This window comes from Thunnus albacares, chromosome 3 (assembly GCF_914725855.1).
Source record: "Thunnus albacares chromosome 3, fThuAlb1.1, whole genome shotgun sequence".
In the NCBI taxonomy this organism is placed as follows: domain Eukaryota; kingdom Metazoa; phylum Chordata; class Actinopteri; order Scombriformes; family Scombridae; genus Thunnus; species Thunnus albacares.
The window spans coordinates 20811458-20826122 of NC_058108.1; the positions used below are offsets into that span (position 1 = coordinate 20811458).

The 14665-nt window shown below is 38.3% G+C and overlaps 1 protein-coding gene across 4 annotated transcripts in view; it reads left to right on the top strand.

The window, feature by feature from the left end:
* Positions 1 to 14665, top strand: part of ctnna2 (catenin (cadherin-associated protein), alpha 2) — a 337649-nt gene that overhangs the window by 92117 nt on the left and 230867 nt on the right. For 3 of the 4 annotated variants that reach the window (XM_044346940.1, XM_044346939.1, XM_044346937.1), the window contains one exon: positions 6088 to 6291. In XM_044346940.1, coding sequence (XP_044202875.1) covers positions 6088 to 6291 — 204 coding nt within the window. Of the gene's footprint in view, positions 1 to 6087; positions 6292 to 8719; positions 8817 to 14665 lie in introns of those variants that run through there. The other variant, XM_044346941.1, reaches the window with a different exon arrangement.

Genomic DNA, 14665 nt, shown 5'->3' on the forward strand with positions numbered 1-14665 from the left:
AGTTGTGTAGTTGCCTTCCACTCTGTGACAATTGAGGGCCAAACCCTAACCCCGAGTAAGGCGCTCTTCATTAGGTTAATCAATCAGAGACTGGGTTATGACTAATTCCGCTCCTGGGCCAGTGTGGGCAGAACTTTGTCAAACAGAGTAATAGTCACAACCAAACAGCCCTTGAACCCTGGAAAAGGGCCACCTTAGGCAATAAAGTGGTATGTTCAAGACTTTGCTCAACTTCCCTCTTAGACAATATACTTGTCATCAAATATTGGAAAGTCCTTGAAGGCACACATGACATAGGCTGATGTGACATGTACCCTGTCTCACTGGTTGATGCCCCAAAGTGGGGTCAAACTAATAACCTCACCCTCTCTGGGGCAAACATAATGGTGCCTCTGGTCCTGATTCACTGTCGAAATCAAACGCTACATTCAAATAGTATTACAGACTGAAAGCCTGGCCTAGAATGAAGGAAAAGAGGAAAAAAAAACTTAACTCTTTCCTCAGCCTGCAGGTAAGATTTGTCTAACTGCTCGGCACAAACATCCACAAACATCTGATCATAAAAACTATTTTTTCCAGACCATTTAAATATCTGAAAAAAACAAAAACCAAATTGCATATTTTTTAACATTGTAATTGTTTTAGAGTAAATATCAGCATTAAGAAAAAGCAAAGAGTAAATCCAACTTAACATCATGCTCAGATGAATTTACTCTTCAAGGAATTTTGAGATGCTTTAATATTTTGACATGCTGTATTGGAAGGCTTCAAAGTTCAGTGTCAGCAAATTTGCTGTGCTGAATTATTCTCCAACATAACACTGAATCCCCATCACTAGACACGCTGCATATAAGCTGACTTTGCTCTGTGAATTTCCTGAAGAGGGATAGAGTGAGAAATTCTGATGGATATCAGTGAAATGGAGTTGTAGTTTTACAATATGGAATATACTGTATGTGAATAACATTTTTGAATGAATAATCTGCTAAGGAAAAAGTTATGATGAGGGGCTGTGATGAAAGACAAGGTTGTTTCTGGATGTAATAGGCATGTAATGGTGCCTGAAATTGTATAGACTTCAATTTTGTTACAGCAAAATGTGTGTTTTAACAAGTCACAAGTAATTGATAATGAGCTTCCAGAACAAAAAAAGTCTGAAACTCATTGAGAGAACTGATACTGATCAGTCACGTTTGTGAGCTTCTTGGAGGATGACTTCAGCCAATGCCAATTACCTAAAGAACCTCCCAGCCTTTGTCAACCAAGCATTTGCTACTCTTTCTACTCTGCCTATTCCCAACTCCCAGTGATAATTGCAACCTGACATCCTGCTTGAATAACAATCGAGTAAAGTCCTCAGGGAATGTTCTCAGTTTCCCTTTATGTTCTTTTCTTCTTTGCATCTTTCCATGTTGAGATCCTCAGTGTATTGGGCTTTGTTCTGTTCCTTTTTTCCGTCTTAAAGTTTTAATTTCTGATGTAGATTTCAACATAAGGATAGCCATTGCACAACAAGCATGAAACAAGCAACAAGGGATTTTTTTTCAAGCGGATCAACTTAACAGGGACATCCCAATGGTAGATTTTTCTCGCAGCATTTCCGTAAATTTTCAAATAATACAAACATATTTTTGTCCTATGGAAATGTTTTGCTTTTCCCCCAAAATATTCTTGTGATTATGACATCCAAGTCTTACAGTTAGGACTTAGTGTTGCATAATAATGACTTGGGATCTCATACTACTTATCAAATTACTTACATATTTACTCATAAGAAAATTATTTTGTATTATGGAAAACAATTCCATTCATGATAAAAGAAACATTATGATAGTTGTTGCCATTTAATAAGACATGACCATGAGCTCACTAGCTGATTTAATTGTCTTTTATTATTGTCTTGGTTTAAGGCATTTGACCATACATACGTAATTGAACAAGCGTTTTCTTTAAAATATGTCTTAATATGATAATAAGGTTTTTTTCTTTTTGACAATTTTTTGTCATTGTACTGTCCTCAAGAATCAAGAATGAAGTTGTTTCAGCAAATGCCCCAAAATTATGCGTATGTTTACAATCAAGTGACAAAGCCCTCGAGTGGCTCTAGTAATTATGACTCCTGTCCATTGGGAGCAAAGGAGGACGACAGGTGACATGATTATAGAACGACAAAGTCCGCGGAGGGAAGGAGATTGGGGTGGATGGATGGGCCGAACTTTACCACAGGAGAGCTCAACACACAGCAATTAAAGAAAATGTGCAAATAGACAAAACACAAGCAAATGAAGAAAACATCATCAGTTTGACAACACATGCACAGCATTTAGAAAAAAAAAACAAAAAACGCTGCAAATACAGAAAACACAACCAAATACAGAAATGTGCTACAAAAACAGAACACTGTTGTTTTGTAACTTATTTCCATTGTGTTCTGTGTCACCTGCAGCATTTCTGTATTTGGTTGCGTCAATGTCAATATACGATGATTGCGCTCTTAGAATTCATAACTATTCAAAACCCGCATGAAATAAGTTACATTAAGGCTATAAATTACACATGAATTGTTTTAGGCTTGTGTTATTCTACTTTTTGAGTAAATTTGCAAGAACACTTTTGAAACTGCATAATTGAAGGTCATGATTTTTTCAAGATCATTTACTATTGGGAATACTGCTGTTGCTCAGTGTGGGCCATCTCCTAGCAAAGAGCAGGACAGAAAAAAGGTAACGAGTGAGTCGGATTGCTTGTCTTTTATGTTGAGCCATTATCAATTCTATATCTTCTGCATTTCTCTTCCCTTCTATTTCTACCTCCATTTATTTTTCTTTAGCCCCAAACTCTCTTTTGTATTACTACACACACTTTTCCTGCCAGCTGCAGATGAAAAGTAGGTTATGCTTGGTGGAGTCCTCTTTTACCTTGCATGTTATTAAGCATCATTTGACAGTCTGTCACCCTGCCCCAGGATTAGACTGGCTGAGGAGAGACCAAACACTGCACCTTTGCTCCGAACTACTACCCAACACTTGCGCGACTCGTCATGTATGCCACAGAGCCATATCTTAAGGCTGTTCCCCCTCAGAGTTATTGTTGAATGTTTAGTTGGTTTACAGCTTACACAACACTGAAATGCAACCTTTGTTTGGCTGGGCACTGTAGCTAAAAAAGCTTTTTATGGAACTGGTTTTGTTGAGTCTTAGGATGGAAATACTAAACTTGAATTGCTATTAGGTGAATTTCCCCCTGTGAATAGATGGAAAGGAGATATGATAAAACACTGTTTGCAGTAAATTACAAGGCACATGTTGTTGCTCTGCTTCATGAATTGGTGTCTCTATTCACTGACCCATGGGTATTCTTATGTCTCCAAATTGAACAAAACAAGATAAGGGAGCATTAAAATAAATGGCTTCATTACCACAGTATGCAGGTTATTTGATTAAACCTATAAGTCCAACTGTGCCCTCTATAATACTCTATCAGTTAGATTCATATGTAGAGAAGCATTTTGCCTCTAGGTGAGACTGGAATCAGAGTGAGAAAGAGATGATAGGAGCTAACATTTTATTATTATTTTATTATTATTATAAAGATATGCTATAATATACTTGTGTTTTGACCCCACTGAGTTATGTTTTAAACAGTATGCAGGGTTAACATAGAGGTAATGTGATGAAAATGGACATTTATTGTGCCATATGCCAATTTTAAATCAAATTGTGTTGTATAAATGTAGTTGTTTTACATCTCAATCGCCTCCTGGTGGCTGGCTGCAGTATAGGTCATAAGTCCTGCCCCTTCCATGTTAGTGGATGGGACATGAGCCAAACTAAAAAATCAAAGTACACATCAAACAAATATTTCCTAAATATGGTTTCTGTCATTTTAGGTAGTTCTTATCACACTGATGTTTGTGCAAGTGCTAATTTTTCTGATAAGGTTGTTTTTAATTAGTTATTTGACAATATGAAAAGGGGGCATCATGATTGACAGCTGTGACAGCCACTCTCAAACCTCCGTCAGGCAGCAGGATGGTTTAGGGGGCATGTTCGCGGGCCGTCATCCCGCCGCCCAACCCTACTGCGCAGACTCTGGCTCCAAATGACATCACAAAAGCAAGACTGCAGTTCCTGCAAAGGAGATATGTTGGCTTCACTTCTGCATAGCGGTAGGAAGTGGCGATGTGTCGTCCATATTTATATACTGTCAATGATATACAAGCAAATCTGGTCTTGAATGTTAAAACAGCACTAATCCTAACTAATTTCCTCGTACACTTGCACAGTTTTTCAAGGTACTTCGGTGCAGGTTGGTTGTTCCAAGCATTTTGAAGAACTTGCCACAGTTCTTCTGTGGATTTAGATGTCTCAGTTGCTTCTGTCTCTTCATGTAATCCCAGACTGACTCCATGATGTTGAGATCAAGGCTCTGTGGAGGCCACACCATCTGCTGCAAGACTCCTTGTTCTTTTTGTTACTGAAGATAATTCTTTATGTCTGTGACTGTATGTGTGGAGTCATTGTCAAGCTGCAAAATAAATTTGGGACTGATCAGATGCCTCCCTGATGGTATTGCATAATGGATAAGAATCTCAACATCCAAAGTGTCTAAAACTTTTGCACAGTACTGTACATATATACACGTTTGGTTGGTTTTAATATTTCGTTTTAACACAATGTGTCTAGCAGAGGACAGAACATAATGTGTTTGTGTTACACATGTTTTGACATCTTTGTGTTAACCTTCTTGACACAGATCCTGTGTGAATATCATTAACATAGTGGTTATGTCAAAATGAACACAACAAGCACACACATTTATGTGCACTATGTAGAAGGGGGGACATGCCTGTGAAGAGAGACATGAATTTAGTAGAGCTAGAAAAGCTGTGGAGTTAACATTAAGGTCTCCTTCTTTTTTCCTTGCATCTGGTTACTATCTTAAACAGACAGCCCTGTAGTCAACAAGAAGTGAATGTTTTATACTCAAAGATATTTTGTATAGAGTATCACTTTATCAATTTACTGTCTCTAAGTCAAGCAACCCAGTGTTTGACCTTGTTCATGTAACCCTTGTTTTGCGTATCTTAGTCATGGTGGCTGATTGTTGTAACAGTTCAGTCTCATTCAGAGCTACAATTTGCATACATCTTAATAAATTTATTAACAAACTGTAGCAAATATTTGACTGCTGTTTGCTAACGTATGAAAACTCTGTGGAAGCATTTGATGTTCTTTAAGCAAATATAAATCTATTATGAATTTACAATATATGCACTTCTTAGACAGATGTTCACATTTGTCATTAGAATTTGTTGCAAGGGAGAAAAGTTATTTAGTTGTGGGCTTTTGACAAGAAGATGCTTTTCAGTTTGACTTCTATTTTCTCCTTGAAGGGATTTATTACAAAACACTTTATCCCTTTTGGGGGGAGAAATGCAGCTTAAAATTTCTCACTCAATATTTCAAAGCTCTTTTGTTCACGAAGGTCTAAGATGGTTGCAAAGCGTAATGGTATTTGATACTATGTTTGATTTTTTTCAAGCATGTATTCATTTTGTTTAAATGTGTCTTAAAATAATGTGTTGTTTTTCCATATGCTGTAAATCTGCTTTTAGAGTGAAACATTTCACTTTTAATTAGAGAGTGGAGAAAGAGGCACATTGTCCTATTTATTTGAAACACTGTACTTCCCTAATTAGTGTTTAACCATTTAATGAGTACAGTGTCTGATTAGCAGGGTTCTGGCATATTTTGTTTGCTGTATATGGTCAGTTGATGATGCTGTTGTCTATCTACTTCAGAAATTGCTCTCTACAACCAAATGCCAAAGTCCTCTGTCACAAATTTACTTAAATTCATCAACTATTACATCACTATTTATAAGTAATTCATGTTCACATGATGAAAACAAAATAAAGTACAAACTGTAGTCTTCATAATACATATTTAACCATAGCCTGTAATACTATTTGAATTTACAGCTTTTATTTTGCACAGGATACAGTTCCTCAGTCTTCCACTGGTCATTTCCACTGTTCAGCCTGTGATATTGTCCTGACCTGCTTTTCGTCTTTTTGCCTTACAGAACAAGATCATCCTGGACCCTTTGACATTCAGCGAGGCACGTTTCCGGCCCTCTCTTGAGGAGCGCTTGGAGAGCATCATCAGTGGTGCTGCACTAATGGCTGACTCTTCGTGCACACGTGACGACCGCCGAGAACGCATTGTGGCTGAGTGCAACGCTGTTCGACAGGCCCTCCAAGACTTGTTGAGCGAGTACATGAACAATGTGAGTTTCCTTTTGATAATTTTATAACCGTTACCTAGTTGCAACTGCACACGTGCTGATGTGTGCATGCACCTACTTGAGCGCACACACACACAGACACACATGCTGCTCATTTCCTTTCACTTTTCTACTTAATCCTGACTACACTTTCTCAAGTGGGTAGCTTGGTGCCTTAAACCTGCATTCTTTCTAATGGTCAGCTACACTGATTGCAAAAAGAAGCCTGTATAGAAGTATAGAAGTCTGTCAGAAAATGACCCTACTTCTCACTTGATTTATTACTTCAGTAAACAGTTTCCTAATGAGTTTATGGTCTCAATCGCTAGTTTCAAGTCTTCTTCAATACAGCATGATGTTCATTTTGTAAATTATGGTCCCATTTAGAGTAAAATAATAAAGCAGAGTATGCGTTAAGGTGTGGCTACTTTGTGATTGACAAGTCGCTGCCACTGCGACAACATTGTTTACATTACATATCGTAACCCCAGATTTGAATAGGAGTATAGGTGTAGCTATTTCATTGTGTTTTCAGTTCATGAAAGTTAATTGTAACATTCTGGTTGCCTAAAAAAGTCTTGTTCAGCGTTCAGCTGTATTAAAAGATCTTCTAAGGAGTTGGCTAATCAGTTTATCCTGTAAGTACATTTTGTTTTAAGCCTGTTTTTCGTTCGACAATACTAGCATTAGCATTAGCATTATCACAGTTAACCATAGACTGTAAATGCACCATGCTAACCAAGCTAGCTGCTAGCGGCTAGCAACTAGCGTTAGGGTCAGCTACACCCTCTCGTCCAAATATTGTCACTTCTGACTCCAAAAATCCAAAATGGCAACAGTCAAAATGCCAAACTTGAGGCTTCATTACGGGAGTCCACAAATCAATGGGTGACATCACAGTGGCTACGTCCATTATTTTTTTTCTTTTTTACAATCTATGGCCAACACATTTGCTGGTCACTTCTGTATTTTATCTTTTTCTCTCTTTTGTGGGATTGCAGAACTAAACACCTCTCCCTGCTATTTCAAGTAATATTTCCTCTTCTAATACTGTCACCTCCCATCAAACATTGAGTGTTACACCGTGTCTACACAGGAAACGTAGCATGAGCAGCACATTAGCAGAGCAGCAGCTAGTCTGTCTGTGTGTCTACACAAAATGTGGCACAGTGTTTAGTGCCGCCTGCATGCTCTAGAGCCCAACACTCAAAACCCAATACACAAGCACTTTTGCACAAGGGAACCCTGAACCGTTACAGGGCCTGTGTAGACAGCTGTATTGATTTAATAGAAGTGTATCTGTTCCAAAGGTGCAAAGGTGAGTGGAGATGAGACAGTGCAAGATGAGGTCTTGGTACTTTGGTGAAAATCACCTCTTCGATGTGCCGAGCGTAGATGTCCTAGGACCAGGTGTCTTTTCAGCTTGACATACTCTGTTGATAATTTCATGATCCCATCACTAAATGCAAAGCAACTACTTGACAGAAATGTAAAACTACAGTATAGAACAGTGCTGAATACATATAGTATATAATCACTGTTTGATGATTTTCATGTAAACATGAACATGAATTTAATAAAATGAAACATCATTTTAGCAAAGTAAACTAAAGGCAACCAAAAACAAAAACATCAAAGGAACTGACTGGACATGCAATAATGGTTTGATCACTGTAAAGCAACATAAAAAAAGCATGACATTACACATGGAAAACATGACATAACATGACATGAAGGGACTTTCAATACCTCCACAAATGTAAATTCAAGTTAAAAGGGCACATAATGGGCCTCTGGCTACATATTTGTAATGTCATATGTTTGCATGTTGCAACTCTAAACAATAGTATTTTCTTACTTGGAGAAGCCAGTCTGGACATTTCCTCTTCATTTGGTGATCCATTTTTGTTATGCTCTTCTGTGATTCACATAGCTGTAAAAGAGGTAAGAAACTGGCCAAGACGACGACGATGATGATTAATCATCCCACACGTCTACTTCAACCGACCCTTTTGTGCGTACTCTAGTTGGGTATATATGAGCAAAAATACTAGGAACTTTTGGATACACAGTTATTGACCTGAAATGACTTTTCTTAATGCTGGTCTTTGTAATTTTGCCATTAAACTGGAGCCTATGAGATTTCTGAAACTTTCAATGTCAAATCTATTAAATGTCTGATCTTCTTTTATCATCTTAAAAGCAAGTTTGCTTTACATTCAAGACTTATTCCTTCATTAGTCTGCAGAAACATGTGCAGACATTTTCATGGGTGGTTGTTTACTTCAGTGTCCATAGCATAAACATTATATGCGATGTGTAAATGTGCAAATAATAAAAATTCAAAATGTGTGTTAATGTAAGGTGCCATTAGATGTGGTGGGTTTACAGATGTGCAAATAATGAGATTTCATGTTAATGTAACATGCAGTGTCCATGGGCGGGATAAGAGTCCGTGTCAGTGGGGATCCTGAGCCTTGTTGATGACGCCAGCTGCAGTCGGAAAGAAGCGGTCCTTGTGGTGTGAGGTTTTTGGTCATGATTACTGCAGCGTCTTGCCTCTGCTTCTCACAATTATTATTTTATAAACAAAATCATTCATCTCTGCTGTGTTGTCTTGGTGGCAAGAGTCTCACTGAAAGACCAAAACCTCACAAAGATAAAAATGAACTACATCTATAGATACCACTACAGGTATTTTTCACTTTTTTGTAATTTGGAAAGCTGACCTTTTAATTGTGGTTATAATTATAGTAACATTATCTTTATCTAGGCATTTATTTCTGTAATCACTTAATGAGACAGCCCAATAGAAGACAGTTTTTTGCAGGATTGGTAGGATCTGCCTAGAAAATCAATAAACAAACATAAAAGGGATTTTTGTTCAAAGCAGAGGCTGTTGCAACTTTGCGATGTACATAAAATGTAGATATAGCTCTTTCATCAAAGAATGTGCGGCCATCCTTACTATAACTCAGAGTATGGTGTTAAATCTACAGAGATTTTCTCCTCTTACTTACTTATGAAAAAAAGTAAAATCATGTGCATTTATGAACACTCAGATGCCCTTTCCCCCTCTTAAGGCACAGCAGCTTTTTGCTAAAGTAATTGTGCCTTGGTTCATTAGACCCATGAGTTGTGTTTTAGAGGCTACAGCTGGGAGATTGTTGACAGCCCCTGGCTGTCCTAGCAAGGAACACAGAGTAAATCACAGAGACACAAAGAACAAAATGCTTCTACTTCTTCAGCTCAGCATCCCCAGTGAGGGTAAATCAAAATCCAAGAGTGAATATGGAGGATATCATTACCAAGCCTGCTCATAAAGTATAATATTTAATAAATATTGCAAATGCTTAAAATAGCTGTAAATACATAAAAAACTGAAGCTTTGTTGAGTCTAATCCCTCTCTGAGAAACAAGAATTGCTACTGTTTATGACCTTAACTCTATGTTTTTACTTTAGCATAAGTTGTACAGTTTTAGACAGTGATACCTCTGATCACTACAGAGCACAACAGGAATGCTATATTTTCCTTTTCTTTTAAAGAAATGTATATTTATTTATTTAATTATTAAGGCATCTGCCCCTTAGACATTTTAGACATCCTCAAATAGTCTGTTTGTCAGAGATGACTTACAGTCACATGATATAATTCACTGTAGGCAGTACTTTGACCCTGGCTGAGATTTTACTTTATATAGTTTTACTGCAAGTCCGAAATATAAAAATTAGGTTCAAATGGCAATTGGCAGTGTTCAGGCGCCATGGGATCTGTGAATCATCTCATTACTGCAGTGCCACATACAGCATAACATTCAAATTTTGTGCTTGCAATTTACAGCTGTCAAATGTTAAACATTACCTAAAACTGACTGCTGTTAAAAATCACCCAGATAAGCATCTCTGGATAACGTTTGATCATAGCTGTCTACACTCATGCAAAAGATTAATAAGTGATAATACTAATTATAGTCTTAATAATAATTATGTGCACACCAGTGTTTCTCACAGGTTGAGAATGTACTTGTGGTGGTGGGTGGTGCAGCGTGTGATGGGTGGGTTCATTATCAGTGTGCATTATGAAATGATTATTGCACATCTTGGTTGAAAAAAAAAAAAAGCAACCTGGGCAGGTCTTAATCTACCTGGGTGGGCTTCTCAAGTAGAGCCTATGTAAAGGAAATGCTGCACAATATGCATTCCATGCTCAGTTGCAGTGGATTGTGCAAAGATTGAAAGATATTTTAAGAGACATCTATTTGCTATCCACAGATGTTCATTTGTACTACTAAGAAATCTTAACAAGAATAGAGACACAGACTAAACTGGCAAGAGACTGATGGTGGTGGCCATGCTTTCTAACAGACCCAGGAAGACACATTGGCCAACAGAAATAAATGAGTAAAGACCAAAATGTGAACAAGTTGACCTCTGTAATTTACCATTCACTGGTGCCCTTGGTCCACTGAGATGTAATATAAAACAAAACTGGCAGTTATAAATGGTGCTGCAGCTTTTTGATTTTAAAAAGTTAATTGCATAATTAATTTATTTGAAAGCATTCTACAGTATTCTGCCCGTATTAGAATAACGAAATGAAATTGTAATTTACTGACCAATATCACTGGTTAAGTTAACGGGTTAAGTTGGTGTGTTTGCTCTGGAGTAAAGGGGGTGGATTGCTCTGCTGTGTTGTTATAAATGTTATGTTTCCAGCAGTGGAGAGCAGCCTCTCTGCTGCACCATTAGCCCCGGGACAGCCATCGTTGTACAAGATGCTGAACGGGTGCAGGGTTTTTGAAGTGAAACAGACTGTGCACAAAGTTGTTTTTCTTTGCACCAGAATTGGTTTAAGTTGTTTAATGCTGCAGTGCGCGTTGGTCAGCCGGTTTCTTTTGTTAGTGCTGGAGATCGCTCCTCCGCTCCGCTGATGTTGATCTCTGGTCGATGGCATAGAAACTATTCACAATATGTTTGTCTCACTACTAGGTGAACTACAAAATATCTCTAGCATGTGCCTACTGTAGACTGTCTTGGTGCTGCACTGCCCTTGCAGTTGAGTTCTGCCGTTTTCGTTCCGTCAACATAACATTATTAACTAACATTTAGAAAATCAATTTTTGGCATTTGTGATTCAATTCGGAATCGTAGAAGATAAGAATCACAATCCTTAAGTGAATCAATTTTTTTACCCACCCCTAATAGTTTCCCACTCAATCTGCAGTGTAATTAAAAACATTATTTACCACCGTAACAGTCCAATTCTGAGACATAATCCCCTAGCTGAATGTTACCAGCCGCCACTTTGACAAGGTCGCTCGTGGCTGTACAGTGAAAGTCCTTTCGTCCAAAGTTTACTGTAGTAATGTAAACATCCAGTTGCCTTTATGTTTCTTCCGACTTCTTCATTCAGTCACACACCCCTGCCCCCTACCAACACACAAATTTTTATAGGAAGCTTGAACCACAGCACAAGGTTAATCAATGTGGTAGCTGGCAATAAATTAGGTTCAAGTGACAGGAGAATGTCCATACCTGTCTCAGCTGCTGGTGATCTGTGATTGGTGACAGCAGGCCCGGCTCCCTGGCTGGTGCTGAATCATCAGGAGCAGCTGATTTAGTTACGGCAGCTACGACAGGGCCAATCTATCAATTGATCTGGAGAGTAATGCATTACCAGCTTGGGTCAAGGGAGCCTGGGCAGAATATAGCCATAGCCAGAAGCCACGGCAGGTGAAAAGGGGCAACTCGGCAGGACTGTGAGCAGCATAGAGAAGGATTTAGGGAGTGTGATAGCAAGCGCACTAATCTCACTGTTAGCTGGATGTGACACATAAAACTGAACAGGGGTTGTGAGGTAGGATGATCATTAGGGAGAGACTGATGGCTCTTCTTGCTCACACAGCTCATCTGGGAGTTGCCACGTAGAACACTCAATCAACAATTGGGGTGACTGATCACATACTGTAAAATGTGTGTGTTTCTCTGTGCTTGTGCTGTCACCATGAAATCATATCTTCTCCTTTCTTGTCATGCCATTGTCTTAAGTGTGAGAATGAGAGTGTTGGTACAAAGAATGAAAGGGAGACATAGTGAGACCAGACAAAGCTGCTGAACACTGAACATTGACAGGTGCAGGGAAGGGAAGGTGTGAGCAGTGATCAATAGTGAGCTCCTGGGCTGATGGCCATTATATACTTAAAAAGAAGTGTTGTTTGGACAATCTGGAAGCAGTGAAAAATCCCTTTCCAACCGTTGGATATGGTTAGGTGTCATTAATTTATTCATCTGTTTATTTATTTATTTATTTATTACTTAACAAAACTGACAATCTAACAACTGTGACCGCTTTACTACTTTTGCCACTGTTTGTTTTTGGTGATGAATCGCACATAAAAAAGTTTTGGAGAGGAAAAAATAATGATGAACCCCTAAAAGTTTTCTTAATTGGGTTTGGCATAAATTCTGCAAGATAAAGATAAATGGAGATTTTATCTTTTAAAAAATAAAATCATGTCATGAATTGGGGCCTCTTCCCATCTGTGACCATTTTGTATAGTCTCAGACAGGAAGCATCAGTCTGGCCAGAGAAACCACACAGAGCCAACAGTTGCCCACACTGTCTCTTCTTATTGTCTAGAAACCTCCACAAAGGAATTTTGTCTAACACAACCTGACATTGCCAAGGCACTACCACAAAACACAGAACGGGTCTGCTATTGCTCGGCGGATTATTCTTCTGTTTACAGTGCAATGTGATCTCAGTGTCACTGAAGTCTGAATGTGAAGAACAGAGCGGAACAAAACAGACCTGATCAATAGAGAGAGCAAATGCCAGTAGATTGTTGGAAGTGGTACTTCATGAATGCAGATATCAAAAAACAGGTGCTCTTTGGATCCAAGGACATACAGTATCATGAGACCACAAAAAAGAGAGAGAGATTAGTCTTGTACTTTGCTTTGTGATCAATAAGTCGTAACCAAAAAAATACTAAGTGTCTTCTTCTGGCCCTGAAGAAGACTGTGAGTTGACATGCGTAGGCGCTAAGCACATTTATTAAAGGCTTTTTAATTTTTGCAAAGCAGTGTATCCTGATATTTTTTGGTTATGACTTATTGATCACAAAGCAAAGTACAAATCTAACCTCTATCTCTCTCTTTTTTTTTTTTTGGTCTCAAGACCTGATCAATACATCTTCCGTCCCCTAGCTCCTCTGATGTGCTCCACTGTCTATCACCCTAAGCTGGCTGAAGGGCACAGCTGTAACAGATGCAAGAATGCTGAATTTACCTTGACAGGGTTTTCTAAGGCTAATTGGGTGTTAAGGGGTCATTAAGAATGATGGCACTGATAAGTTCTGTCACAGGGGACTAGGTATAGGGTCACAATATTCAATCCATGGCTTTTAACTTTGGGTCTTGGCTGTGGCTTGTGTCAATCTGAAAGTGATAAGTACAATAACAAAAGCATTTCAAGCTAGAATAACTGTACTAAAATAAACATTGCTTAACAGTAGTTTAATGGTATAATTGTGGCTAGAATGAGTTTATAGTAAGCATGGCATTAGCCTCAAATTACTAACATAAAAAGGTGTATAACCAATGTATAACTAAAACAACACTTGCAAGATATGGAGCACACATAACTGTGACACTTGGAGAATGTAGAGATAATGCTTGATCAAGTCAGTTGTCTAGTTTCTTTGCCACTGCGCCGTTCTGACAAAATGTTGGATGTAAACAGTGTCAGAGTGAACACTGTAGGGAACTGTGCCACTTTTCCATCTGTTTTTTTTTTTTTCTCTCCACCAACCCTGCCCAGCTCATTACATGACCCGTCTGTTCTATTTTTTTTTTTTCATGTTCTCATTGGTTGCTGAAAATCCAGCAAATCCAGCGTCCATGTCTTGGATAAGGCTCTTGTCATTCCATAAAAATGAACACAGCCTCACCTCACCACACAAAGGCCTGAGGAGTTACAAGCTGACACACACAGTAAAAGAAGGGAAAGGGTGTGTTTCTTTCTCAAGTGCATTCGTTTTATTCATGAGCATGTACTGAATACCTACAATTTTCTTGTTATTGTTGTGTTCCGCTTCATTTCCCAGCATTTATATCTCTTTTTATGATGGTATAACTGCACAGTAACTAAATGACTAAGAGGGTCTTTTCATCAGATGTGTGATGCAGGTATAGCAGAAAGAATATGTTGATTAACACCACACAATCAGGCAGCACACATTTTCCATAAATAAGATGTCTTTGTATATCTTTTCGCTTGGCAATAGTTTGTAAAAGTTATAATTAGTCTCTTGAATTTTCATCCTGTTCATTGCTTTTTTGTTTTTGACACATTGGTATTTGCAAGCTGAACCA